The sequence below is a fragment of the Blennius ocellaris genome (assembly GCF_963422515.1).
Source record: "Blennius ocellaris genome assembly, chromosome: 7".
NCBI lineage: Eukaryota > Metazoa > Chordata > Actinopteri > Blenniiformes > Blenniidae > Blennius > Blennius ocellaris.
Genome location: NC_137656.1, coordinates 9,220,771 through 9,248,766, shown reverse-complemented (window position 1 = coordinate 9,248,766; position 27,996 = coordinate 9,220,771). Strand labels below are relative to the sequence as shown.

At 41.9% G+C, this 27,996-nt stretch overlaps 2 protein-coding genes across 2 annotated transcripts; one reads left to right on the top strand and one right to left on the bottom strand.

Annotated features, from left to right (window-relative positions):
• The first annotated feature begins 25 nt into the window (after window positions 1-25).
• pi4kab (phosphatidylinositol 4-kinase, catalytic, alpha b) lies at window positions 26-27,635 on the top strand. The gene is made up of 54 exons (XM_080500079.1): window positions 26-154; window positions 1,223-1,339; window positions 1,863-1,956; window positions 2,265-2,353; window positions 2,445-2,517; window positions 2,596-2,858; window positions 3,043-3,109; window positions 3,327-3,475; window positions 3,572-3,637; window positions 3,736-3,832; window positions 3,938-4,129; window positions 4,289-4,389; window positions 4,507-4,636; window positions 5,947-6,076; window positions 6,180-6,275; window positions 6,368-6,551; window positions 7,086-7,189; window positions 7,818-7,986; window positions 8,078-8,128; window positions 12,208-12,316; window positions 12,799-12,935; window positions 13,035-13,168; window positions 13,280-13,362; window positions 13,440-13,510; window positions 13,643-13,767; window positions 14,419-14,500; window positions 14,685-14,768; window positions 15,041-15,130; window positions 15,278-15,397; window positions 16,400-16,492; window positions 16,727-16,883; window positions 16,996-17,123; window positions 17,213-17,371; window positions 18,189-18,340; window positions 18,434-18,541; window positions 18,631-18,758; window positions 19,162-19,320; window positions 19,418-19,497; window positions 19,684-19,883; window positions 20,739-20,829; window positions 21,392-21,559; window positions 21,645-21,698; window positions 21,799-21,919; window positions 22,014-22,143; window positions 23,368-23,511; window positions 23,624-23,694; window positions 24,432-24,538; window positions 24,629-24,733; window positions 24,831-24,956; window positions 25,125-25,245; window positions 25,970-26,129; window positions 26,208-26,297; window positions 26,417-26,500; window positions 26,587-27,635. Exons 1-54 carry the CDS (start codon window positions 56-58, stop codon window positions 26,636-26,638), a joined length of 6,294 nt encoding a protein of 2,097 aa, XP_080356205.1. The 5' UTR covers window positions 26-55; the 3' UTR covers window positions 26,639-27,635.
• On the bottom strand, window positions 8,927-11,621 carry serpind1 (serpin peptidase inhibitor, clade D (heparin cofactor), member 1; the record flags this gene model as incomplete). The annotated part of the gene is made up of 6 exons (XM_080499552.1): window positions 8,927-9,118; window positions 9,230-9,374; window positions 9,524-9,648; window positions 9,878-10,026; window positions 10,101-10,744; window positions 11,359-11,621. 6 exons carry the CDS (start codon window positions 11,619-11,621, stop codon window positions 8,927-8,929), a joined length of 1,518 nt encoding a protein of 505 aa, XP_080355678.1.
• Window positions 27,636-27,996: the final 361 nt, after the last annotated feature.

Genomic DNA, 27,996 nt, shown 5'->3' with positions numbered 1-27,996 from the left:
CCCTCCCTCCGCTCTCTCCCCGCTCTCTGATCGCTGGTTTAATGTGAGCGTCAACATGTCTCCGAGAGGAGTTGGTCCGAGGGGCTTTTATTTCAACACTGTGCTGTCGCTGGCTCGCTCTCTCGCCTCCCAACACGCTGCGCCCATTCACAAGGTGAGGAAAGCCAAGTGAGCTCCCAAGATACGTTAATGAGCTAATGCATTAATTAGCTAGTGTTTAGTAAGATTGCTCGGCGGTGTAGCTCCGCTTCCGCACAGGCGATGGCTTTGTAATTCTGACGTGTCGGCCAGGCTGACGTTTGACAACTGTGTATATGCGTGTGAGCGTGTAGTGTGAGAATGTTTTCCCTGTCAGGGAAGCAGTTTGTTCTGCTGCTGCGTGCGAGCCGCCTGTTACTGCATCGGAGTAGTCGGGCTTGATCAGCACTGCAGTCAAACAGGTTTACGCGGAGAAGCGGCTCCCTGCTGGACATGGTTGTCACTAACCTGTTGCAACTGGATACACTGTCACTGCGGCTGGTGTTTATTTATTCTTTTTTTTATTTTGTTTTTCTAAAGAATTATGCGGCAGAAATCTCTCAGTCGTCTCTCCAACCATTCGTTGTTTTTAATGCTGCAGATGGAACCTGCAGCATCTTTCCTCCAGTCATTGTCACTTTTCATAATGCTTTGGTGACAGTGAGCCAGAGCCATACAGCTGACCTCCCACCTTAACAGCACACCACAATAAACCATACTGATATTGATAAGACACGTAAGGCATGTTGACAAATCATGAGGAAAATGACATAAAGTTGGCATGCTCAGTGTGTAGAGGTTAGCGCTCCCCCCCCCCCCCCCCCCCCAGAGAGAATAGTCTCAGTTCAAGTTCAGCCTTTCTGTGTGGAGTTTGCATGTTCTTTAGGCCCCTGAAGCTGAAATACTAGTCTAAATGACCAGTAGGTGTGAATGCGAGTGTGTGACAGTCTCTTGTGGTGAGCTGTCCATAGTGGACTTGGCCTTCCCCCACAGTCAACTGGGTCTCTGGGGCACTGTAGAGATGCTGCAACACAAGAAAAGAACTCTATATCTGTGATATTTTCAATGGTGTTACTATCTGGAAAGAGACACAGTAGCCTCTTGACATATATGTGGATTGTATCAGTCCCAGCTGTCAGATGCGGTGTTTTATTTATCAAAGTGTTAAAGTTGTGTGTGTGCGTGTGAAAATGTGTTCCCTCAGGTCCAGAAGCTACAATGCATGTGTCCAGTGGAGGTCCGTGGTGTGTTCACCCTGGACATGCGCCGCAGAGATGCTGTCATTGGGTTGGGCGTGTTTCTGGTGGAATCTGGTTTACAGGTGGGTGGTGAGAGGTGTGGGAAATGTTCTTTTTTTTAACATGCTGGTTTTGTTTCATAACATCCAGATTTTGCAGTTTGTGGACAACATGATGGATTTAAGATCCAAATATTCAAGTTTAGTTCATGGCATAGTGATTCAATAGCATCATATAAATATTAACTGTTAGTAAAAAAAATGTCTTCGTGCTGTGAGGCCATTTTCGCAGGAAGTCCCTCGTAGTACTCTACATATATCAACCCAATAAGCTTATTCCCATAATCTGATTAAGATGGTGATTAGCCACGCAGTGCGCCATGTAAGCCGATAACCTCATCACGCTGAGACACGGTGAGGAAAGCTCGTCTGCGGTCAGATCGTCGCAGCTTCTGTGTCAGAGCAGTGATGCATTTTCTTGGACGGAGATTTGTTTTCTACCAGTATTAACAGTCCCTCCTATTAATGATTTATCAGCTGTTGTAAGGCTGAGATGCTGCCAACTGCAATTGTTTTCAACGTGTAATGATTTGCTTCACTCGGGCAGCACAAAGACATGCTTGTTTCCTACTTGCTGAGCCTATTGAGAGGGCTGCCACGGTTCCAGTGGATTGAAGAAAACTATGGAAAAAAGGGAAAGGGTAAGAAGAATCCTCTTATGGTGGCATTCCTCTGTTGACAATGGCAGCTGTTTAATATTTGCAACTGTGCACAACATTCTTATTTTTAGTCACAAAGCTATACAAACATAGTTATGATATCCATTCATAAAATTAGATCACATACACCACACTTAATATATTGAATTTTAGCCAGATAAGATATCAGACCAACATAGATTACATATACTTTGTTTCTCCACTTCATTTTGTATATTTATGTATCATATCCCTCCTAATAATGTAATTTTTTTTCCCGTACACGTTTGCATCCTTTCCCCTTTGTTTAGAATTCCTCCCTGTCGCCGAAACCTTCAGCTTCTGTCTGGTGACCCTGTTGGCAGACGTGGCTCAGAGGGACCCAGACTCACGACAAGAGGTCATTTGGAAAAAAAACCTTTGAAAGTAAATTTGTACTCAGGTTAGCGTGCATTGTGCTCGCATGCCAACGTTCTTCTGTTTCCCCACAGATTTTAAAGACCATAATGGAGGTCATCCAGGCTCTACAGGAGATGTGCCAAAAACCTGACGATCAGGACAAAAGTATAGCCACTAAAACAACAGTGTGTTTTGTAATCCGCTTCGGAAGGTGAAAAAAGGCCTCATAGCTCCTCTCTGCAGTTTTCCTTTGCAGGTACATTGTCCCCAGCTTGCTTGGTATGACTCGAGCGTTCAGCCGCTACAGCAACACAGATGAAGCCCTGTTGTCCAAGTTGTTCCCCAGAAACTCGCCTCAGACCCCCTGCGTCGCAGAGGAAACGGAGGGCGTGCGTCGCAGATCCTTCAATGACTTTCGTTCAATTCTGCCGTCCTCGCTGCTCACAGTGTACCAAAGTGACACCCTGCGCAGGCGCACCGGGACCAACCTGGATTCCTCTGCACAGGTCGGTGTATGTCTTGGCTTTGGGGGGATTGTACATGCTCAACAAGAGGATCATTTGGATCTAAAATATCCCCGTAAACTTTGTGGTTTGCTTTTTACTGGCGTCAGAGTGGGACATTTCCAGTGATCTTGTTAGATTTGGTGAAATGTTTGAAAAACACTGCTTAATTTATTCTACTGTGTAGGTCTTTACTGATCAAGGGGTACATTCCCCGTGCTCTCCTACGACTCCTGGTCCACATTACTTTGAAGGTAAACATAAGAAGCACGAGCTGCTTTTATCATTTTCAGTTTGTCACTTTGATTTTTCATCCTCTCAAGTCTGCCTGGCTTAAATGAACAATGAGGACTCCGTAATCTCTGTCCGTTTTTATTCTGTTTGTATGGATGCAAGTGTATGTATGTATGTATTAATTTTATATCTATTGTGCCCAAAAGGAAACATGCTTTTTTGTCCCTTGGATTACAGGTGCCTATCTTCCAGACAGCAGCTCAGTAGACTCCGACTATTATTTCTCCACGGTCAGTTCCAGTTTCTCGATGTCTCCCCTCTTCATGGAAGGAGGAGAAAACGAGGTGGAGGTGCCAATTGATCTGCTTCGACAGCTCCTCAGCATGGTGCAGTAGCCTATTGTCCATTCACTGAAACATTGTTTGCTGGCGTCCTTTAGATATTATATACATATATTTTAAACACATTGTAATGATTCACAGGTGAAAAATTTTGTTTCTGAATCCTTTTTGAAAACACTGGACTCGACTATGACGGAAGTCACAGAGGTAACTATAGAACCACTGACTCGGTAATAAATACACATTGAAATATCGTCTTTTCTACGTTAAATAATTGTATCTGTTGTTGTCTTCTTTGTTTAAAGTCTAATCCTGGACTCAACCTTTATTACAAAGCCTTCAGTGACCCTCTCTATGTCTGTGTGTTCAAAATGCTGCGGGACACACTTTATTACATGAAAGGTAAAGCCTCTTCTATAACTCCTGATTAGTAGATCACATACTCTCGTATGTACCTTTGTTGTGTTTGACCGTTACATATAAAGCACCTCTCGCCTCTTGCCTCAGCCCTGCAGCCGACCTTTGTGCGTGAAGTGCACGACTTTGTACTGGAGCAGTTTAGCAGCAGTCAGTCAGAGCTGCAGCGGGTTCTCCATGACACGGGGGGGTTGCCGGGAGAACAAAGCCTCCTCAAGCTCCGTTGCCAAGCCAACGCTGCCTGCGTGGACCTCATGGTGTGGGCCGTCAAAGATGAGCAAGGTAATCAATTGTGGCGGTGGGTGAGCAGCGGTGCGATGTGGTCAGGCATCATAATCGGAGGGATGCATAGGGGCGTTTGTTTTTACTGCTGGTTATGTTTCAACTTACTGAGGTCTTTTTTTTTGTGTGTGTGTGTTTTTTTTTGTTTTTTTCTTTTAGGAGCAGAAAATTTGTGCACCAAACTGTCCGAGAAGCTACAGTCAAAAACCTCGAGTAAAGTCATCATAGCTCACATGCCCCTACTCATCTGCTGCCTGCAGGTATGTCGCCATAAACGTTAGATACTAGGCTGGTCATGAAATGAGGTGTTTGCTTTCAAAATTCTACAGGATTTTGTTTAATTTCCGTGCTGATTAACATTATTTCGTCTGTCGCAGGGCCTGGGCCGTCTTTGCGAGAGGTTTCCAGTAGTGGCTCACTCTGCCATGACCTCTCTCAGGGACTTTCTGGTGGTTCCTTCACCTGTCCTGATAAAACTCTACAAGTATCACAGCCAGTACAGCTCAGGTACATGCGTAGTTTCTCTCCCATAGCCACTGAAGTACCAGCGATCAATACTTCCATATTTATCAGCATACAGAGTGTGACTCACGAGAGCTCATGACTCATGTACTGTTGCAGATAAAATTAGTTTTGTGCTTAGCTGGAACAGTTTAATGTATTTAAAGTCCTCTTAACACGTAGGAGTCATTTTAATATATTCAGTTTTATGTTTTACGTTGTCAAAAGTACTTGGGCTCTCGCTGTCCTTTATAATAAAATGTAGAAAATAAAACAGCAATCCCACATTGGTAAGCACAGGTGAAAACTACACAGGAATTGTTTTTTTTTCTTTTTATTGTTACACATCAGATAACCTGTTAAAGAAATGTTTAAAATGGTTAACTTGCAAACCTTTAGAAATAGTAATGGGCGATGGAACGGCTGATTTGTAGCAGCGTCAAATACTGAAAAGAGTATCCCAAAAGAGAAATTCTCATAATGACTTCAAGCTATCTAAAGTGTAGCACAACTGATCAGTGTAAATGGCACAAGAGCACCATGGCTGGTGACGCAATGTTGAATATAAATCAATACTGGTGTCATTGTTCCACCCGACTCTCATTCATCATTGATTTGAACAGAGCCGTCATTGATGAGCAGCTGCACACAGACAAGCAGAGAGTCCAAACAAGTTGCAGTGCAATTCTGGACGATGAAAAGATGAGCTATCATTATTATTTATCTTGTCACGGCTTAAAATCTGTGGTGTCATGTTGAAAAGTGAGAAGGTTTCGTTGACGTGCTGTCGTTACAATCATGTGACCTCAGGCAGTCTGAGAAAATCTCCTGGCAGGGTCAGACATCGCCCAGCAGTCGTCTCACCACACCAAAGTGTGACTGCTGCTACTAACAAGCAATAGAAATGTAGCAGAAAGCGACACAAGCGTTACAACAACAACAAAAGAACAGTGTGCCGATACCCAAGGAAATAAAATACTGCACAATGTCCACATTTTGTCTACTTCCATACTGACAGTTTTCTCCTGCATATAAATACTACGAGAACAGCTGCTCTGCTCTTGGTTTGCTTAATTTATTTCTCAAAGACATTGGTTGTGTATATAGCCTCTCTAACCAGGATAATCTTGCTATTCTCGAGTGCCTCATAGCGATTAACACAGAATCACAGGTGTGATGTGCAGTCAAACTTACTGTTGTATCTAAGTTGATGAAACCCATGTCACACAGTGTATCAGGTAAATAACACAAGTTTTTTTTTATTGCAAATGGCTATTTTTCAACTGTGGCTCACTTTCTTTTTTTTTTTTTTTAAGCCACTGGAGAAATTAGGATCAATGTGACCAATGAACATTCTCAGTCCACATTCAACCTGCTGACAAACAGAAAAGACCAGCCCTCCATGTACGAGCAGCTCCGAGACATCTCCATCGACAACATCTGCAGGTCAGATCCAAACACCAGTGACTCAGTTTCTTTCATACGTGCATTTATTTAAATATTAATTTGCATGTTTTTCTGGTCCTTTTTTTTTTTCTCTTTATGACAGATGTCTCAAAGCTGGTTTAACAATGGATCAGGAGATAGTGGAGGCCTTTCTGGCCAGTCTCTCCAACCGCTTATACATTTCACAAGAAAATGACAAGTGAGAAAGAACTACTGCAGTAATGTCCTGATGAGTTTCCTCTTCTTTGCTCGAATGACCAGCTTCAAAAATATAACTTCTCTTCCTGCCAGAGACGCCCATCTCATCCCGGATCACACCATTCGAGCCCTGGGCCACATCGCCGTGGCTCTGAGAGACACTCCTAAAGTCATGGAGCACATCTTACAAATCCTTCAGCAGAAGTTCTGCCAGCCTCCGTCACAGCTGGATGTTCTCATCGTAGACCAGCTTGGCTGTATGGTCATCACAGGAAATGTAAGCACAAAGCGACCCGAGATGAGCATCCGTCAAACATTTTCCTCCACAATTTGATGAAGTTGAGGTTATTCAGAGGTATAAGGTCTATCCACATTCAGTGAATGTAGATAAGAGTTTGTTCAAAACCACCGCACTCCTAAACAAAGTCCTTCCTCTTGGTCGTGCCACAAGAGCTGACACGTTGTAATTACTGTAAACTAGCTGGCTCTTGTTTAGTTGCTCAGTGCTCTGTGCCTTAAGAATAGATTGGAGCTGATGCTCCACTGGATGCTAATTAGGTGTTTTTGACAGGCAGCCAACCCACGGTGCGATAGGTTGCAATTAACAAAGGACTGAAAATGCATCTGACCATTTGTTAGCAGAGCCAGAACACTTACACAACCGTTCCCTCTGCCCCGATATAGATCTTTCACACTGGCAGATGTTTTCCTTCATAATGTTCATCTATTAAAATGGAACTGTGAACGTTGTCAGTACCATTACTCTCCGCTCCAGTGTTTCTCTTATTCTGATCCTCTGTTTTTCTCACAGCAATACATCTACCAGGAGGTGTGGAATCTGTTCCAGCAAATCAGTGTGAAAGCCAGTTCGGTGGTCTACTCTGCCACCAAAGACTACAGAGACCATGGCTACAGGTCAGCATCTGTTCTAAAGCTCTCAAAGGTATATTTTCAGTTGCACAAGAACTGCTCTGGATCAAAAGGAGACCAACTGAGAGTTTTAAAGGTGCTATACAGGAGATTTAGCCTCTGTGTCATGGAGCTCCATGCTGTGTTATGTTAGCATCATGTTTCTTGTTGGACTTGATGCCAATGTGAGTCACTGCACCATCTTGTGGTAGAAAATGGTATCGATGCCAAATAATTGTAGACAACTTTTTAAAAACTATTTCCACATCCATGGCCAACACCAAAATCTGCATTCTGCTCGCTCTGCTTTAAAGCATTTTTCAGCCGAGTGACCAATTTTGGTAACAGAATTTTTTTTTGTACTTCTTTGACTAACACGTTAGATTTGACTATAACAGTGTAGAGGATGTGCCGACTAAATTTTAGAACCTTGTCCTATATCATAATTCGTGCAAAATATGTCTCTTGAGTATTGTGCTCTTCCACACATTTTAACTGTAATTCCCTATGTTTTTTTGTTTTTTGGGGGTTAATTCATATATTAAGCTTTGAAGCCTATTGTGAATATGTCTGTGTATGTCTGTGCACAGTGCATCTCTGTTGACTTTGTCCGTGTGGTCACTTTCTCCAAAAGGCACTGTTCTCTGGCTGTCATCAATGCTCTGGCCAACATCGCCGCCAACCTGCAGGGGGAGCAACTGGTGGATGAACTCATGGTGAACCTCTTAGAGCTGTTTGTCCAACTGGGCCTGGAGGGGAAACGAGCCAGCGAGCGGGCCTCGGACAAGGGGCCTGCACTCAAGGTAACCACTGCCGTTCAGCACAAACATTTCAACACAACAGGAAGTTGATAAGAAGCTCTGCTGGAACTTAATGGCTCCCTTATTCCCTTAGGCATCGAGCAGTGCTGGAAATCTTGGAGTCCTCATTCCAGTGATTGCTGTGGTGAGTTTTTTATTTTTTATTTATTTATTTATTTTTGGAGACAGAGCTGGGAGGACAGCTGAATCGATTACACAAGCTCTTCCACATGAATCCAAAGTGTTTAGTTAGGTTTTAACTCCATGAACAAATATTGACCCAGTCAGCTGCAGTAGAAACATCTGTACAGCCAGTTCTCTGCTGAAGCCACGGGAAATTCTTCAATTCGTCTCTTTGCTGAAGGTAAAGTTCAGGCCAATACTAATCATTGCTGACGTTGTGACGTATTCAGTATTTACAGGATGGTAAAAACAAACCTTCAACACAGTATGTGTACTGCTTGCTGCTAGTGTCTTTCATGTGACAGCTTTATGTGTTCATGTAGTTCGGAGTACAATAACGAGGTGACATATCCTCATGACAACAATCCATATTAAAAGTAATATTGTGGGTTAAAATTTGTAGTTTCTTTTTTTTAATTATTGTACCATATTTTAATTTCTTCGATTTTATTGTAAAATTATTACAGTTGGGGGGGGGGGGGGGGAAACCAAGTTACACAGAATAATTTGAGACCACTTTTCTTCATCCCTCATTACAACAATACAAAAAATTAATAAAAAGAAAAACTATTCATCAACAATAACTCAAGACACTTTGAGCAATATCAAGGAGAAGTTTAAATGTTTAGTACAAGTCTACATTCACATGAAACCTCATTATTCGATGTTACATTTTGCATACTGTGCTTAAAGTCCTTTGCTCTTAAAATCAGCGAAGTGTCTGAGGCGCAGTACTGCGCTCTTTAGCGGGACTCTTTGTCTAGCTCTGTGAGGGATTGACGACGCGACCCATGAACACGAGGCAGTCTGTGCGGTGCTCGTAGATCAGGAAGAGGAACGGATGATCCACGGTGAAGCGGATCTGAGAAGAGAGTGGCATGAAGCCCACCTGGGTCAGAGCCGCAGCCTCTGTCCCCTCCTCATTCACAGTGATGATTCCCTGGTGCTTCAGCTGCAGAAGGAAAGCGCCATTATGAAATAGTGTATCGGAATTACTGTTGATCCAGTTTACTGGATGACGCGTCTCGTTTCTGTGTTTCTGTTCTGTTTGTTTCTTACTCACCCAGTTCATGGCAACCTTATCTGACGTCATTCCGGTAAAATCCCCACTTTCTTGGAAAATGTCAATGAGGCCCATCTCCTTCATATTCTCAATCAGGTCATAGTTCTGCTCCAGTTTAAACTGAGGCAACACAATCTCACGCGTCCTGAATGGAAGCATAGAAATTCACCTTGAAGTTGCGTGTGTCTGCCTTTTTTTTTTTCTTTTTAGTCAAATCTTCTATGTTTCTACCAAAACCATTAACGGCACTGAAACGTCCACCGATAAAAGTATTTATAATGTCATCCTCCTGACCTGTTAGTCATGTTTTTGAGCCACTTGTTGATGACAGTGGGGGAGATCTCCTGCTCCAAGGTCCTCATGCCAGTGATCTTTCTTGGCAAGGCAATGAGCATGCTGATGTTTCCTGCATATGGGAGCTGCAAACAAGAACAATGGCGTTTGTAGATGTTGCTTCTTCCTCTTTTTCTTTTGGATTTAATATCAGTTTGCCTCCATAAAGTTGCATTACCGCCATCTGCTGGTTTTATCTGTCTACCTTGTTTCTCACTGCTCTCTCGTCCCTGACGACTGTTCTTTTTGATATGCTGCATAAGGTGCCTTCTTTCTATATCTGGATACTGTCAAAGTCAGCATGCGGTCACCCACCTGGAGGACATCACAGTCCAGTTCGTGGTCAGCAGCAGCCAGATAGTTTCCTTTGTTGATCATCATTGGCACGCGAACGTTGGTCTTTTCAGTGACTCTAAAGTTGCGATAGTGAGTCATTTCTTTGGGGAATTTCTGTTCCCACGTCCCTGTTTATGCAAACAAAGAAGTAATTGGGCAATTTTTTTAACAGTACTTTTGAAGAGCATATTTTTCCACTCACCTTTGAAGTACAAATAGTTCAGTAGCATCAGCACCATATTTGGATCGACACTCTTCAGTGGTTCCTTGATCAGGCCTTTGGTCAGCTTTTGGATGCGGCGGTTGGCTTTGGCCAGAAAGGCCGGCTCTTTGAAGTCTACCGATTGAGGCTCGGCAAAGTAAAAGGCCTTCGATTCAGCACGGAAGGCATCTTTCACTGTGACCTCTTTCTTCACATAGACGTCGTTTACAGAGCGCAGCGTGTAGCCAAAGTTCCTCCTGAACAGCCGGTGTGTGAGCTTCCTGAAAAGCTTATGCACCGTCGTATTGTCGTAGTGGTGGCTGGCATTGACAAACTCTGCAAATCCCAGAGCTTTGTAGATCTGATCATGAGTTCCAGATCCTGCACCTAAAGACATCATCCCCATTGCGATGGAGATCCCGGCCGGTGCCAGCAAGATGTTGTCGGTCTGATTGACGTCATTGCGAAGACTTCGGTAGAGGTTGAAACCAAAATGGGCGTTCACGATGTTCAGGCGCTGGAGGCGAGACCGACCGTGGAAGAGCCGCAGGAGTCTTGCTCTGCGGGTCTTTGGGTCGGAGGGTTCAGCAAAGATGTCGATGTCCGGGGCTGGCGTGGCGATATCATCTATCTCGTCGCCTTCACTATAAAACATCAAGAAATGTATCATTAATCATAGCCATTGTAATGGCTATCGACCTTTCCTTATTTTAGCCTTTGTCTTCGTAGCTGCCATCTTATTTACATGCTCTCTGCATCAGTATTTATTCCCCAGCTCGCTCTGTATCATAACTAACTATTGTGATGTGGATTTGCTCTAGATTTAACAGATTTCCCTGGATATATTCAGATATTCATCCATTTCTTCACCTCAGTCATGGTCCCAAGGCTCTTGAGCCAGTCTCGGGTATAGTACAGCCTAGATGGGTCACCATTCCATTACAGGGCAAACACAGGGAGACGGTACAGGAAGTCAACAGCTAACATCAAACACGTCTTTGAAGTGTTGGGAGAAAACCAGAGTACCCACAGAAAACTTTGGATACAACTGTGACAACATACAAACTCCAAACAGGAAGGTCCTGAAGCCTGAATTTGAAGCTGGGATGAGTTGACGAGACCGCCACACCAGTGTGTAGCCTGTATGACGCCACTATTAATAAGAAACTCACAAGGATTTAAAAAAAGAGATCCCTTTACTGATCAAGTTTTGAATGTGATGTAATTTTTCTTGCAGTCCACCACCATTAAAACTCACATGTAGTCGTCATTGCCCGCAGCCAGGATCTTATCGAAATCAATATAATCGTCATCGTCAAAGCCGTCAAAGACAAGGTCATTCGTGACTGTGTTTTCTTTGTGGAATTCCAATGGAATGGCGTCTATATCCACCGCATCACCCTGATCAAATCCCCTTGGATCTGGTTTAGGATCCGCAAGGTGAGAGCTGAGCTCTTTTATTCCAGCTTGAGCTGGACTGGCCAGGAGGAAGACCACGGCGACGGCAGTGGCGATCCGCATGATGATGGCTGAGGCAGAAAGAAACATGCATTCAGGACTACTTAGTTTCCCATACCATTCAGATTGTAGATAAAACAAGTTTGAACAAATTTGTGCGTTTAAACCATATTGTCAACGTTCAAAAATAGAAACTGTTTCACATTGGGTTCATCAATAGCAAACACTTTCAGTCTTACCTTCGCCGTGTTCTGGTGGGAATTGTTGTGTTGCTCCTGTTTGTGGGACTAAGAGCACAGAATTGGATCCAAACCTGAACTTTGATGTGGGCTTCTCTTGAACAAATAGACCAGATCAAACAGAGCAAAAAGTCCAGTGACTGACAAAAATCTTTAACTCTTCACAATTCAACTCGTCTTTTAACTTTGTTTACAATCAATTAGCAGTACTTGTTGCAGCTATAGATAATCTACTGATTTTATTTTATTTTTTTTACTTTATTTGTGTGCAGACACAAAGTTTTTCACTATTTATTTCAAAGTTGCTTTGTCTTTCTCCTCACCTATATTAGACCGTGTTAATTGTTTTTAATGAAAGCATTGAACACCCTAAATTTCAATTTTTCTTTCATCTTTTTTTAACTCCACAGCTGACCAGACGGCTTCCGCCAATCAAAGAGGCGAAGCCCCGCCTCCAGAAGCTGTTCAGGGACTTCTGGTTGTACTCTGTGGTCATGGGCTTTGCTGTGGAAGGTTCAGGTGAGCCAGGAAAACACTGCTATTAATGGCTGGGTTTCCTCACCAGTGTTTTATAATTTAATAAGCTAATACTTAAAGACGCATGTCTCCAGTGGCTAACAGCTGAGTCGCAACAATAAGATGTTTGATGTTGATGTTTTGAAGCTCAGCTGTGACATGTGGGGAGTTTGAATATGTCCTATTGGGTCTTGTAATTATAATCATTATTTTCTCAGACGTGGTTAGACATGCTGTCACAAGAAGTCCTTTTTAGCCTTCGATCTTAATAATATAAGTTTGTTTTATACAGATTTGACTTTCTGGGGATTATTTTTCAAAGTAACATACAGAGAGAGACGTTGTTTCTTTCACCTCCTGCACGATTGCAGATAATCTGCAACCATAACGTGCTCAAAAGTAGTTGTTTTATACAATTTTCTGAACGCTGCTGTTATCCCAGTATGTCTCTATATTTTTTGGTCTACATGTTTTGGGTTATTCAGGGCTTTGGCCAGAGGAGTGGTATGAGGGTGTGTGTGAGATTGCGACCAAGTCTCCTCTTCTCACCTTCCCAAGTGGGGAACCACTTCGCTCTGAACTACAGTACAACTCCGCCCTGAAAAATGACACGGTGACACCGGTACAGTCCTTGACTTCTATTCTGCACTTGGGTAGTTCTTAATGTAGCTGCAATAAGCCTGTTTTTTTTTTTTCCTAAATATGAATCTCTGTTCTCAAGGCTGAGTTGGGTGAACTGCGGGCGACCATCAGCAATCTCCTCGATCCAACTCCTGAAGGATCTGCCCTCATCAACAAGCTCGACTTTGCCATGTCAACATATCTGCTCTCAGTGTACCGATTAGAATACATGAGGTCAGCTCAACTGTGACCACGAAACCAGCTCACATTTTACTTTGTCATCACTGATCCTTCAGAATAGAGAGGCCGCTTTCTAATATCACTTTTCCTTTTGCACTCGCACAGGATGCTGCGATCGAATGACCCCGACGGGTTTCAGGTCATGTTTCGATACTTTGAAGACAAAGCCATTCAGAAAGACAAATCTGGTGAGGCCTGTGTCCTCAATAACCTATTTATAAAGAAAAGGAATCCGTTTTCTAAGTTCTCCTTACAATGTTCACAGGCATGATGCAGTGCATTATCTGTGTGGGCGATAAAGTGTTTGACGTCTTCCTCCAGATGATGGCTGAGAAGGTGAGTTGAGTGATGTATTTATTTTTTTTCCCCCCAAACAACAGCAAATATCTGAAGACCTAACCTCATCATGAAGAATACATGTTATTATTCACAGGCTCTACCTTTAAACTGTGTTTCTTGTGTTTTTAGCCAAAGACCAAAGAGCATGAGGAAGAATTGGAGCGGCACGCCCAGTTCTTATTGGTCAACTTTAACCACACACACAAGAGGATCCGCAGAGTGGCAGACAAATACCTCTCTGGTTTGGCTGAGACGTGAGTTGTGACTTGTCAACGTCTGCTTTGTTCACAAACAAGACGTACTTTCAGTACAGACATTCAGCTTCCATTCAAGAGTATTTACATCTGAATCAGCGGGAATTTAAAACAGGCTATATGTATGTCAACCTGGCTAAGGCACAAAGGGCAGTTTGACAAGTTAGTACTGGATGATGAAACCATAGTTGTTTGGTCGCAAATGTTTTGCAGTCAATGAAATAAACTCTGGGAGGCACACACTGGTGCCGTGTCCTCGCAGTGAAAAGATCCGAGTTGGGCCGCGAGGAGCCTTTTGCGCCGCAGTTTGCATGTTCTTCCTATGTATGCTTAGGTTTTATCCAGGTACTTAACTGAATAGTTTATCTGCTCCCTATAAATGAAATGATAATGATACACTAATATCTATGAAACAGCTGATCAACCAAATGTTCCATTATTTTTAATCCCTTAAGAAAGTAGAGGGCACATATGAATTATGTTGCCATTCGCATCTCATCTGATTTAAACGCATATAGCCTCCAATTAAAAAGTAATATCCACACCTAAAGGACATCTTGCTTGCTTGTGTACTGAAGTGAAAACGACGTCAATGTTTATATGTGTAGACCTGAATATATATTTGTCTTTTTATCTCTTTGCCTAAATTAGATTCCCCCATTTACTTTGGAGCGGTCGTGTGTTGAAGACCATGTTGGACATTTTACAGACACTCTCTCTGTCTCTAAGTGCTGTAAGTATACAAAAAAGGGCTGACGACACTCTTGCAGCATTCTGCACAGCTGGCAAATATTTACTCAAGTGTTTTCATGTGGGACAAAAGCTATCATTATAACAGCGGGTGTTTAAATAAATGTGATTGTAAACGTTGCATATAAACTAAGCAACTGTATCTAATTCACTCTGTGTTCACTCAGGACATTCACAAGGATCCGCCGTACTACGATATACCTGACACCCCTTACAGGATCACCGTACCGGACACATATGAGGCCAGAGAGGTGAGCTTGGGCCGTTGTTCCTCCTTTGGCCACTAGAAGGCAGCACAACACCGGTTGTGAACGCAGTAGTGATCATGTTGCTCCATTGATTCTTTTGTTGAGAGCAGAGATGCTTTATTCGTCACAAAACTTAAATTAAACATTGATTAAATGTTTGAAAAAAAAAAAAGTATTCATTGTTGAAATCCTCAAAATGAGCAAGCTTATTTGTGTATATATTACACTCCTGTTTATAATAAAGTTTGGCTCAGTGTTTAATTATTTGATTTTAGAGCATAGTGAAAGACTTTGCCGCTCGTTGTGGTGAGATCCTGAAAGAGGCGATGAAATGGGCCCCTTCTGTCACAAAGTCCCACCTGCAGGTCAGTTTCTTGACTTTAAAGTTTAAGCGTTGAACAACATAGTGATGTCAAATGAGAAGGTCAGTGTTATTTTACCAACTGTGATTGAGTAAATCAACACTGCGCTTGCTGTACTTCTTTCCGATGCTTCTTCCTACACGAACGCAGGAGTACATGAACAAACACCACAACTGGGTGTCGGGGCTGTCCCAGCACACTGGCCTGGCCATGGCCACCGAGAGCATCCTGCACTTTGCAGGCTACAACAGACAGAGCACTACGCTGGGCGTGAGTCACAAACACACACCTGCTCATGTTCACACATCAAACCTCTTGTATTACAGCGCGGGCATGAACACTTTTCTAATCCCTAAAAATGACGTAAAAATGTTATTGTACCATTTTACGCAGACATGAAACATTTAAAACCATGTAATGATCAACGTTTCCAAAAAGATGGGTTTTTACAGTCAAGAATTATTTTCTTTGAATTCTTTATTTTGCAGTCTTTAATAACTTATAAGATACTTTAATTCTTGAGACAATAAAAATATAGGTCATGGGTGGATACTGAATTTGGAATGTATCGCGCACCTTAAAAACTGGACCAAAAAAAAAAGAGATCATGTTTTTTTGTTGCTTATTAACATTTGTCCAAGATTAATGGCTTTTTAAAATGATAACTGTTTGTCTTTTAGTTGCTTTTCATCTGTTGGGGTAATATTAGTCATTGTCTTGTATCTTATGTGCGCCTTCAGTACATGTTTTTTTTTTTTTTTAAATTCTGAATGTGATCTGTAGCTCTGTAAACAACAGAAGTCTAGTTGCCTAATTGTTTACAGTACTGTAAGTGTATGTGTGCATGCCTTACCAGTCTATGTGACATTATTTTGCTTGCTATGCATTTTTTACATGTTCTTTGGCTTGCTTTCTGCTATATCCGTCTTTTCATTTGCTCCATTTGTTGTATTTTGTCTTTATTAAACTGCACCGACACTGCCTACCTGGTTGCTTGGCTGGTTTACGGATTTGCTGGTTGCCTGGTTACTTACCTGCAATGGACGGGTGGGTTGGTTGGCTGGTTGTCCATTTGGCTAACTGGTTTTGCTGGTGCTGTCCTCCTCCATGTGGACAACCATAGGCTGCTTTCCCTCAGGTTGGTCTGAACAATAAACACAGAGAGACAGGGCTCAGACATGATCACCTCAGCTTACGTGTTTGCATTTTATATTGTTCTGGATTGTGACCCTTTTGCTGGTCAAAGACACTAAAACCTTGTATTTTCATTAGATGACCCAACTGACAGAGAGGCCAGCATGTGTGAAGAAGGATTACTCCAACTTCATGGCTTCACTTAATTTGCGAAACCGCTACACGGGAGAGGTAAACCACAGTGTGAACTCCTCTTGTTCTTCCTGAAAATGTCTTTATATGTGCAGTTCACCTGTCTGTGTCTGTGTCTGTGTCTGTGTCTGTGTCTGTGTCTGTGTCTGTGTCTGTGTCTGTGTCTGTGTCTGTGTCTGTGTCTGTGTCTGTGTCTGTGTCTGTGTCTGTGTCTGTGTCTGTGTCTGTGTCTGTGTCTGTGTCTGTGCCTGTGTCTGTGTCTGTGTTTTCTAGGTGGCTGGCATGATCCAGTTCTCAGAGGCCACTCACAGCCAGTCAGATCTCAACAAGTTGATGATCAATCAGATGACCAGCGCTCTGGACAAAAAAGACCCAGAGGCTTTTACCCAGGCCATGTTCAAGATGGCCGCCCTGCTCATTACTACCAAAAGTAACTCACTCTGCCCCATTTAATATCGTGCATCATCCTTTCCAACTACACTGGGATCCATGTTTGGTCTATTGATTTGAATTTATATTTTTTTGCGTGTCCTGTCTTGCAGACTGCGATGCAGAGCTGCTTCACCATCTGTGCTGGTCTCCTCTGAAGATGTTCACAGAACACGGCATGGAAACTGCCATCGCCTGCTGGGAATGGCTCCTCGCTGCACACAATGGAGTTGAAGTGAAAGTATGAGTATTTTTATTGATGATGTCAATGGCATTTGTGACATGTTGTAGACTGGGCTGATTCTCATGATCTATTTTCCATCTTTGTAGTTCATGCGTGAGATGGCAGGAGCTTGGCAGATGACAGTGGAACGCAAGATGGGCTTGTTTTCGGAGACTCAAGTTGAGACCGGCCCTCTGGCTGTTTCAGAGGAGAGTCCGCCTGCTCCCTGTACCCCTGATGTCACCCCTCACTTCCTCTGGATAGAGGTCAGTCACACACTCCTTTTTATTGCCACCTTTTGTTGGAAGTAAAGTTACCTAACTTGGTGCCAGTGAGTACACACAACCTGGAAAAATTCAAGAAATACCATCTTCTTTAACAGTTTTTCTTTATTATTTCTTCTGAAGAAATGTGATATCTTCATAAGATATGAGATTTTACATTAGAGACTTACACTTTGTGTGAAATTATGTCTATTTACATTTTTAGATGTCGTCATTTCAGTTTATTTGAAATAAAACACTTCATACACACATTGATTGCACATATGATCTATTTTTACTTATACATATTTTTCTCTGAAATTAATTGAGTTAAGAATTTTAATCATCTGAGCAGGGTGTTATTTGCTGGGTGGGATGGGCAGTCTATCTTATTATTGTTAGTCCTTTGGCAGATTAAAATTGTCTCCCTTCAAACTCTTAAAGCAGCTGCAAATTAGGCTTGAATTTCAGTTTTCATGCATTTCAAAATCAAATGTAATGTATTCAAAGGCTGATCTATAGACAAGAAAATACATTTGTTGACGGGTTAGTTTTAATAAAAGGTACAGTACCTTAAGTCTCTGTAACTGATCCACCTGAAGCATTTATTATGGTTTTGTATTTTATTCTGACTGAATTACATAATTTAGTTTTTTTTACACAAATGTGACTAAAAAACTAAATATAATAATAGTAATAAAAATTGTAAAACTTGAGTTATAATATTTTTTTACATTATCTTTTCACATTATTTGTCACTTAACTAGTCAGTGCTCTTTCATCAATACTGATAGTCTTATTCTTTATTTTCCTCCTGTAGTTTCTTGTGCAACGCTTTGAGATTGCCAAGTACAGCAGCGCCGACCAGGTGGAGATTTTCACCACTATTTTGCAGCGGTCTCTTTCCCTGAGTGTCGGAGGAGCCAAAAGCAGCCTAAACCGACACGTTGCTGCCATCGGGCCGAGATTCAGGTACCGTGTCTCTCTAGCACAGCCTCCAAATTGTTGAGTGGTGTAATATCAAAATAATGGATCTGCAGCGCTTGTGTCATTGCTTCATTTCAGGCTTCTGACTCTGGGTCTGACTCTCCTACATGCTGACGTTGTGACAAATGCTACCATAAGAAACGTGCTGAGAGAGAAGATCTATTCCACAGCTTTTGACTACTTCAGGTAGAGTTGTTTTTGTTTGGGGGGGTTAAACATATGTTTAAAGCGATCGTACTGTCCACTTAACATCTTCATCATCTGTCTTTTTGCAGCATCACGCCCAAGTTTCCCACTCAAACGGATAAGAGGCTGAGAGAAGACATAAGCATAATGATCAAGTGCTATGCCTGCCTGCTGTCTGACAAGAAGTATCTGGCTGCCAGTCAGCTGGTTCCTCCAGGTACAGCACTCAGGAAACTATAAAACCTATAGACTTGTATTAAAACAAAGAAAATGACTGCAGGATGTCAAGGTTTTACTGAGATACCGACATCTAGATATTTATTCCCTGAATTTGAAGGTGAATTTGTAAAGGAAAGATGTGAAAGATTAAAATTTGAATAACAAATACTAGACTAAGAACACTGAGAGATTCATGATTGCTTCTGAGCAGCAACAGGAGATCATCAAATTCAAGGAACAACTATTTTATTATTGAGCAAAACTCGAGTGAACTTATAGAATCAGTAGAGATTAAGCTCTTCCCACTGTGACACTGAAACATGAACAATGTCTGGCTATTTTCATCTTATTGCTCCGGAGATTTAGAAAAATGGTGGATGGGTTTTCATGTTTTCATGCAGATCCCCAGGACATGTCGGTGAACAGTCTGTCCGTGGTGGCGGTAACAGACAGCCGCAACAGTCTGGATGCAGCAGTGGGCCAGAGGCAACAGGTGGCTCAAGGATGGATCAACACCTACCCTCTGTCCTCGGGGATGTCCACCATATCTAAGAAATCAGGTAATAATGGCCGTAACGGTCACAGTGAAACATCTGACGTCTGTTCATAGACTGTTCATTTCTATTTGACTCATGTGTTGCCGCTTCACGGTTTCAGGGCTCTCTAAACAAAACAACAGAGGCTCTGAACTGCACAAATACTACATGAAACGCAGGACTCTTCTACTGGCTTTACTGGTATTTACCCTTTTTATATACACAGAACTTTCAAAAGTGCAGTATAAAATACAACTTCTCTGTTTCATTGGTGCGCTACATTTTTGTATTTCTTTGAGCAGTCGATGTGTCTCAGTTTGTGTTTCAGTCTCATTGTGTCGAAGGTAAACATGAAGTTTCTCTGGCCTATCTGTTAATTCTCTGCAGGCCAGTGAGATTGAGAGGCTGACAACGTGGTACAACCCGTTGTCCACTCAGGAGCTCGCTATAGCTACGGAACAGTCGGTGGAGACCAGCATCTCTAACTGGAGGTCCAAATACATCAGTCTGCCTGAAAAACAGTGGAAGGACAATGTCAACCTGGCCTGGAGCATAGCGCCTTACCTCGCCCTGCAGCTGCCCGCCAGGTACATGGAAGAATTTAATACATTTTTTTTCCAGTAAAGTTGCAGATTTAAAAAAAACCCCAACAAAAAACAACCTAAAATGAGCTGAAATGGTATAATAAAAATTCAAGATAAAAGCCTGAAACCCTTAACTCTGTTTACATGAGTTACATTTGTTCAAGCAGGATTAAATTTAGTTGTGGTTGAACAGAATCGGTGTCGCCCCCCCCTCTTGCCTCGCCTAGATAATGACGTGTGTGGAGTTTGCATGTTGTCTGTGCTTAAGTGGCTTTTCTCTAGTTTCCTCACACGGTTCGTTTGAGCACATGACAAAGTGTTTAGAAGATGGATTGACCGATAAACACATTATGTACCAACATATCCATTTATTGTTGTTGTTGTTTTTATTTTTTTAACAAACCATTCTAAAAAATAACACTTGAAAACCCCATTATGAAATTGTTTTCATTCCTTTTTGCCTTGAATGATTCACAATTTGCTGTCTATCTGCAAGTATAGATGATCTTTCATAAACTGAAAAACTATTAATTTTAATGTTAGAAATAATAATATAGAAAAATATACTTCATATGACGTATCTTAATATTATTCTATAAAGATATGTCTATTTCCATTGTTAAAGAATACATGAAATGATAAAATGGCATCTCTCTAGATGGATAGATAGAGTGGACCTGTATATAAAGTCACGAAGAAAACAAAACTCCAAGAAGAACTTATGTACATGACTTTACATCAAGAGCAAAAAAGATGTAATCAAAAATGTGTTTCTGCTCTTATCTGATAAGTTTACTATACCCGTATGTGGCCTTTTTCTAAGGAGACGATTGAGATTCAAATGTTTTAATATTTCAGGTTTAAAAACACAGAGGCTATTGTGACGGAGGTGACTCGTCTTGTGCGAATGGATCCTGCTGCAGTGTGTGACGTTCCTGAAGCGGTCAAGGTGAGATTCCAAGAGGATTACTGAAAACTTGAGTTTAATCAGTCCTGCACATTCACCGATATGCTCTCATTTCATCATAACAAGTTTTTGTAGCCTTTTAATGATTATACTGCATCTTCTTGACCTTTAACTTGGAATCATTCTTTGGTTTTTGAAGTTCCTGTGACTGTGTACCTGTTAAGTTGTAGTTTGTGTTTTGATTTCAGCTGTTGGTTTAGTCACTTGAGAAATGGTCGCTACTGAAGAATCTTTTTCCCTCCAGCTTCATTTAGTCCTCTTAGTTTAATTCTGCCTGAATGAACTCTTAATGAGTCCCGTGGTTATCTAAACAAGAAACAACTGAGGCAGAGTACTGCCATCCCCAAAGACATCCAGAAACTATCTGATGATCCTCTTTGACATCTCGTACTTGTTTTCTCCAGTCACTTCAGTTAAAAAAAACAAAGCTTCCTCTCGAGGCTAGTTGTTAGCACACCATCAGATCTGTTTACAGGACACAGGCCGTGTTTTGAGTAAAGCCAGTGTTGCCACTGAATTATTACTTTTTGTCTTTTTCCTTTAGTTTCTGGTGACGTGGCACACCATTGATGCTGACTCTCCAGAGCTGAGTCATATCCTGTGTTGGGCACCAGCAGATCCTCCAACAGGCCTCTCATACTTCTCCTCTATGTACCCTCCTCACCCGCTCACAGCACAGTATGGGGTCAAAGTGCTCCGCTCCTTCCCTCCCGTACGCGCACACACGTATTTGAATTTAGGACGATGATCGGGTAGCTCTGATTGTCTGTTTTTAAGATTTCTTTTTTTACTTCTAGGATGCCATATTGTTTTATATTCCTCAAATTGTCCAAGCACTTCGTTACGACAAGGTAAACCGCAGATTCTTAACGTGGATTTGGAAACTGCCTCAGGAGTGTGAACTTGACACGGCTTCGCCACTCTTCTCTTTCCTGCCGTGTGCCGGAGTAGATGGGCTACGTGAGAGAGTACATCTTGTGGGCCGCTCAGAAGTCTCAGCTGCTGGCCCACCAGTTCATCTGGAACATGAAGACCAACATATTCCTGGACGAGGAAGGAAGCCAGAAAGATCGTGAGAGCGTCACCCTCACTGTAGTTCACACTTCCACACGACAAGCATGCAAATGTAGACGAACGTGGCGTCGCTCCTCTCTCTCCGTGTGCAGCGGACATCGGCGAGCTGCTGGAGCAGATGGTGGAGGAGATCACCGGGTCGCTGTCGGGTCCCGCCAAAGACTTTTACCAGAGGGAGTTCGACTTCTTCAACAAGATCACCAATGTGTCGGCTATCATTAAGTATGAACACATTTTTATCTCTCTCATCTTGGTACAATCGCAGATGATCTAAATAACCGTTCCACTCCCAATGTTTGGTAATAATTTAGATGCTTTCAGGCTTTAGTAGTGAATGTACCAGCAGACACTGTTCGAGGCTATTCATAGTAGTAAATTAAAGCCTGTTTCCTCTTTATATTTGACCTTTTTTACTGTTTTACAAATGGATTTCACTTTTATAGCGGTTTTCCACTGATATACCCTTTGTCTTGTTAGTCACATTCACCCATTCACACACACCAAAGCACTCCCGTTAGGATACGTTGGGGGTTTCATTGTCTTGCTCAAGGACACTTGACATATGGGGGATCAAACCTGCATGTCCAGCTTCATCTGCTACCTTAGGCCTTTCTGTTTGGAGTTTGCATGTTCTCTCTATGCCGTGTGAGTTTCCTTCATGGATTACATGTGGGAACCAGTGACTGAAACAACGTGTTCCATGATTTGATAAGTGTTGGTGTTTCTATCTTTGCGCTGTGACGGATTGTATTGGATTAGATGCTCTCCGACCACCCCAGATTAAAAAACTCCGATAAATCAGATATTAAAGATGGATCGTTGAATCATCTCGGCAGGAATAAAGCACCAACAGCAGAAATGTTATCCAAAGTTTTTCAAAGGGTGAAGTTATCGACTTCGACGGCAGCTCTAAACGGGACGTGTAGGTCATCTCAGATGTGTTAATGAAGTGATAACAAGTTCCCTCCTGGGATGAGGTGTTTTCTTCTTTTTCCTGCCATCAGGGCTTTGCTCTCTTAATCCCCGTGTTGTTCATTTATTCGGTTGATGTTTTCTCGACTGTCACTGTGATTATTTGCTGTCCTGGAAAACCTCTCTTGCGGTGCCGCTCCTGCCCCTCGCTACCACCTCGCTGGCGTTCACGCTCGACCGCTGACGAGCTGTTGTCTGACAACTTGCATGCGGAGAGCGTTTTGTCTTCCCACCAGAGGCTAATGAATTCCCCTCTGCCATCATTAGAGCACTAATTGCCACAAGCAAGGGGAGAGACCCTGGCTTTTACTCTCTATTACCCTTGTACCCCAGTGATCACCGTCTGAGAATAACAGGCGTTAGCTGTCACTTGTAGTCTGGAGTCATTCAGTGAGATGCCCATGCATGATATTCCCCGTCATGGAGACGTTTCGGTGTGGAAACATGTGTTGTCTTGTGTTTTGTTTTTGTCAGGCCGTTTCCCAAAGGGGAGGAGAGGAAGAGGGCCTGCCTGGAAGCCATGTCACAGATCAAAGTCCAGCCCGGCTGCTATCTCCCCAGTAACCCCGAGGCCATAGTGCTGGACATAGACTACAAGTCTGGGACCCCCATGCAAAGGTGGGCTATGAAAAACACCAAATAGCTGGTTTAACTGTCTTAATACATACAAGAATTGTCAAAAAAAAAAAAAAAGAGGGAAATGTTTTCAACTGTTTGTGCCTCTGTTTAGTGCTGCCAAAGCTCCCTACCTGGCCAAGTTCAAAGTGAGAAGGTGTGGGGTCACCGAGCTGGAAAAAGAAGGTATCTTTTGATAGAAGACTTCCGCAAGTTTGTCCAGAGAGAATTCAAAATATATCGTATACTAGTTCACTAAAATAAAAAAACAAAAAACTTTGACTTCAGTTGCAATTGTTAGAAGTGGTAATTAGTTAAGTCCAATCTCTTGGCAATTATACCAAGAGGAAATGTGAAGTTTTGAGTTTTTGACACAAAAAACCAAAAACGGAACCTTCCTGAACAACAACTCTCTCTATCTGTCTAAAAATAACAGAAATAGTTTGAAGTGGGTCTGAAATTTCAAAGTGTTCAAGGCAACATTGAAATAGCTGGCCATTGAAGGCTTTTACTTTGAAAATAGTTTTTATTCCGTCTTTATTGCCCTTTATACATCCACTTTACATCTGTCTCAATTTTACAGCTTTAAAAATGTCCACATTGTTTATATTGGGTTTTACTTAAAATCCAAATGTAAATGACTATTTTATTCAATTATAGCTTGTATTTACCAAATAAACAAAGAGGACATGCTGAAATATTTTGAATTATTACTTCCAGTTTTAAAGTACGATTCAGAAACGTGACTTTTCCTTTAGTAAAGGCGCTCGATCAATCCCTCTCAATTCACCGCCCATTTTTTTCTTTTCTTTATTTTTTTAATTGTATCTGTACTACTACGAAAAAGTACAATTTCAAGGTGTAAGTGAACTATGAAGCTTCTGGACAAAGTAACAGCACGTGTGTGAACATCTTCTCCTCAGGTCTGCTGTGTCGCTCCAACTCTGTGGATGAGGAAGGAAGCGAAGAGGAGGCCAAGAGGATCTGCTGGCAGGCGGCCATCTTTAAAGTTGGAGATGACTGCAGACAGGTCTCACTTTGACAAGCCTGACTTACTGTGACCCTCCTCTCAGCTCCAGAATTGACCTTTTCCTCACCATGAGTTCCTCTGTGTTGACAGGACATGCTGGCTCTTCAGATCATCAGCCTGTTCAAGAACATCTTCCAGCTCGTGGGCCTCGATCTCTACGTGTTTCCATACAGGGTTGTGGCCACGGCTCCTGGAGTGAGTGCTTGTTTCCGTCGACACTTTCTTCCTGGAAGGAGCCACTTGAATGCTCTAATTAACTCTTTCTTCCATCTATTCGTATGTTCCACCGCAGTGCGGCGTGATCGAATGCATCCCTGACTGCAAGTCTCGGGACCAACTGGGTCGGCAGACGGACTTTGGGATGTACGACTATTTCAGGAACCAATATGGCGACGAATCCACACTGGCCTTCCAGAAGGTAAAACAGTAACTCTTTACAGCCTCATGGAGGCTTTCCTATTCAGGGGTCAGTCGACGGTATCACAAAAAAAAAAAAAAGAAAGATTCTGATTTTAAATGTTCTTTTTTTTGTATTCACATGCAATTTGAGCTGATGATTATTTTTTTTTCTTCTTCTTCTTTTCAGGCACGATACAACTTCATCCGCAGTATGGCGGCTTACAGCTTGCTGCTGTTTCTACTGCAAATAAAGGACCGACACAATGGCAACATCATGCTGGACAGCCAGGGCCATCTCATCCACATTGGTCAGCATGTGCTTGTTCATTTTTCACGTGTTGTTGTAGGTTTATTTATAGAGTGAAAAACTAAGAAGTTTGTGATGAAAGAAATCAAATCAGTCAAGAAGCTGCAAAAGTTTTTGGTAATACAGAAGATATCAAAACTTTAGTAAAGTCTGTCGTCTGATCAGCAGTCACTGAGAAACGTTTAATCACTTCCGCTGATTGAGGTGGTGTTATTTGTTCCTGAAGATTTTTAATTTTTTTTTCACAAAGATTGAAGCCTTACATTGTTGCAGTTACATCGCTGTCAAATAGTTTTCACTTCCTGGCAGTTTTAGGGCGTTTGACCAACGAAACGCCATTCCTCTTCCATCCAGGAGATGGCAGTAACTTTCAAAAAGAGCAGAACAAATGAGGAAAGACATTACTGAAGCATAAAGTGGTGCATCTCAATGGATAAGTTAAATGTGCAAAGGTTCCAGAAATTACACATTTGTAATGTAGTTCAAAAATATTGAAAACTTTTGTTTTATCCTATATAACCATTGCTTATACGTGAAGAAGATCCTAAATATATGTCAATATAATATAATGTCTTATAAGACCTTGTGTTTTTTGAGTTAGTTAGTGTCAAAATAAACAGCCACAGAGGTTTTCATTCGATCTTCATGTACCTGTGTGATATTGATGCACTCCTAAATGCATTGCCAAACATCACGTGTGTCTGTGTCTTTTTGTGTGTTTCCAGACTTTGGCTTCATGTTTGAAAGCTCTCCCGGTGGGAACCTCGGCTGGGAGCCGGACATCAAGCTGACTGATGAGATGGTGATGATCATGGGCGGTAAAATGGAGGCGACACCCTTCAAGTGGTTCATGGAGATGTGTGTGAGGGGCTACCTGGCTGTCAGGTGTGTGTGAGTCTGTAGGAGAGATATAGTCGCTGTTGGCTGTGCTTTCAGGATATTGATCAAATGTCGTCTGAACAGGCCCTACATGGACGCAGTGGTCGCCTTAGTTAACCTCATGCTGGACACCGGACTTCCCTGTTTCAGAGGAGGAACCATCAAACTGCTCAAGTGAGACCCGCGCACACAAATACAAATGCGTTTGTTGTCGTATAACTGAAAGTAGAAATGAGCAGCTTGAGTGTGATTGGAGGTTGTGGTTCACACTAGTTTTGTCCCTTTCATTGCAGGCAGCGGTTCAACCCGGGTTTGAGCGAGAAAGATGCAGCCGCTTTCATCATTAAAGTCATCCAGAACTGTTTCCTCAGCAACAGGTCTGTACACTTTTTTTCATTGTGATCTTATTTTTCCCTGTACGCCAGAAAACATTCTCTCATTGTTTCCCTTTTCTGCCTTCCAGGAGCAAAACCTACGACATGATCCAGTATTATCAAAACCAGATTCCATATTAAACACTGGTGCCTGAGCATGAGCTTCTATTGGGTGGGTGTGTGTGTGTTTGCGTGTGTGTGTCTGTGTCTGTGTGCGTGTGATAATATTTTCCATTAAAGATTGTTCCTGCTCATTGTTCCTGCAGATTGTTGGACGTTGTTTTCAGTTTTTAGCTCAAGCTACTTTATTTTTCTCTTGAAATCTATTTTCTTTACAATTTTATTTTTGTTTTCTTTTGTTGAAATCTATTTTATGATATTGCACTAGAATCTGGACTTCTGTGTACTTTGAAAAAAAACAAAAAACAAACTGGATAGTCTGCACGTTCTGTAAATAGTTTTATCAGAGTTTGTGCCAATTTTAAATGATTTTATTGTCCTTGAATGTGGATTCGGTTGATTTTAGATGGGGTTTGAAATGTAATTGGATACTTGAAGTAGCTGAAGTAGACCAGTTTCAGTTCTGACCAATGTGGCCTATTCTGTCATCTCGTACTTGACTGTACTACTGTGCTTCTCTTTTAAATGGACCAGTCGGAGTGCTCCTCTCAGTGGCATGGTACTCGTCTCGTATGTAACAGTGACACTTGACTGTAAAGACCTAAGTTACACTGTCTGTGATTTTGGGTTTTGATATTTATGGTTTCAGTGGGGGAAATTGATGCACACAAATTCTGGGATAACACTGGGGTTTATGTTTTGTATTCTTAGCATTGCCGAAGAGGGGGAGGGGAAAAATATTGCACATAAAATCAACTTTTTCTATTGTTTGTGGGTGGCAGTCAGGCCCAGCTTTGATGTTGGGCAGTTGCATGAAGTTAAGTGTGAACTACCATGTAGCCTGTGTCCAATGTGGCTTTTTTGGTGAAAATCACTTTAGTAATCCAAAGTGCTGTGCCACTTGTTCATATGACTTGCTTAAGCCTTCATGTAATGTTACTGGCTCTCTCTTTGTATGTTTATATTCATGAACCATTTTCTGTCTCTTTTTCTATCTCCATGCCTTTTGAACGAGAATGCAAAAGATGTGAAAACAAATAAAGATCTATTCACTTAAAGACAAACGGCCTGCTGTGTTGTTGTTGAACCAATGTATGGTTTTGAAAGATGGGATTTAAAATTGTATTCTGGTTTAACATGAACAAGATTTATTTATAGATCACTTGAACACTGTCAATGAGATATTTTTATTTTTTTTACACAAGAACATTAAAAGGGAAATTTACACTTTTAAAGATCACAAAAGTAAAAACAAAATCCTATGCAATATTTCCTTTGAACATAAAACCTGCAAGACCATATGTGCATATATTTTATGATTTTTTTGCTTAAAATGGCAAAATAGGATTTATTTGTCACAATTTATTTTATAGGATAGA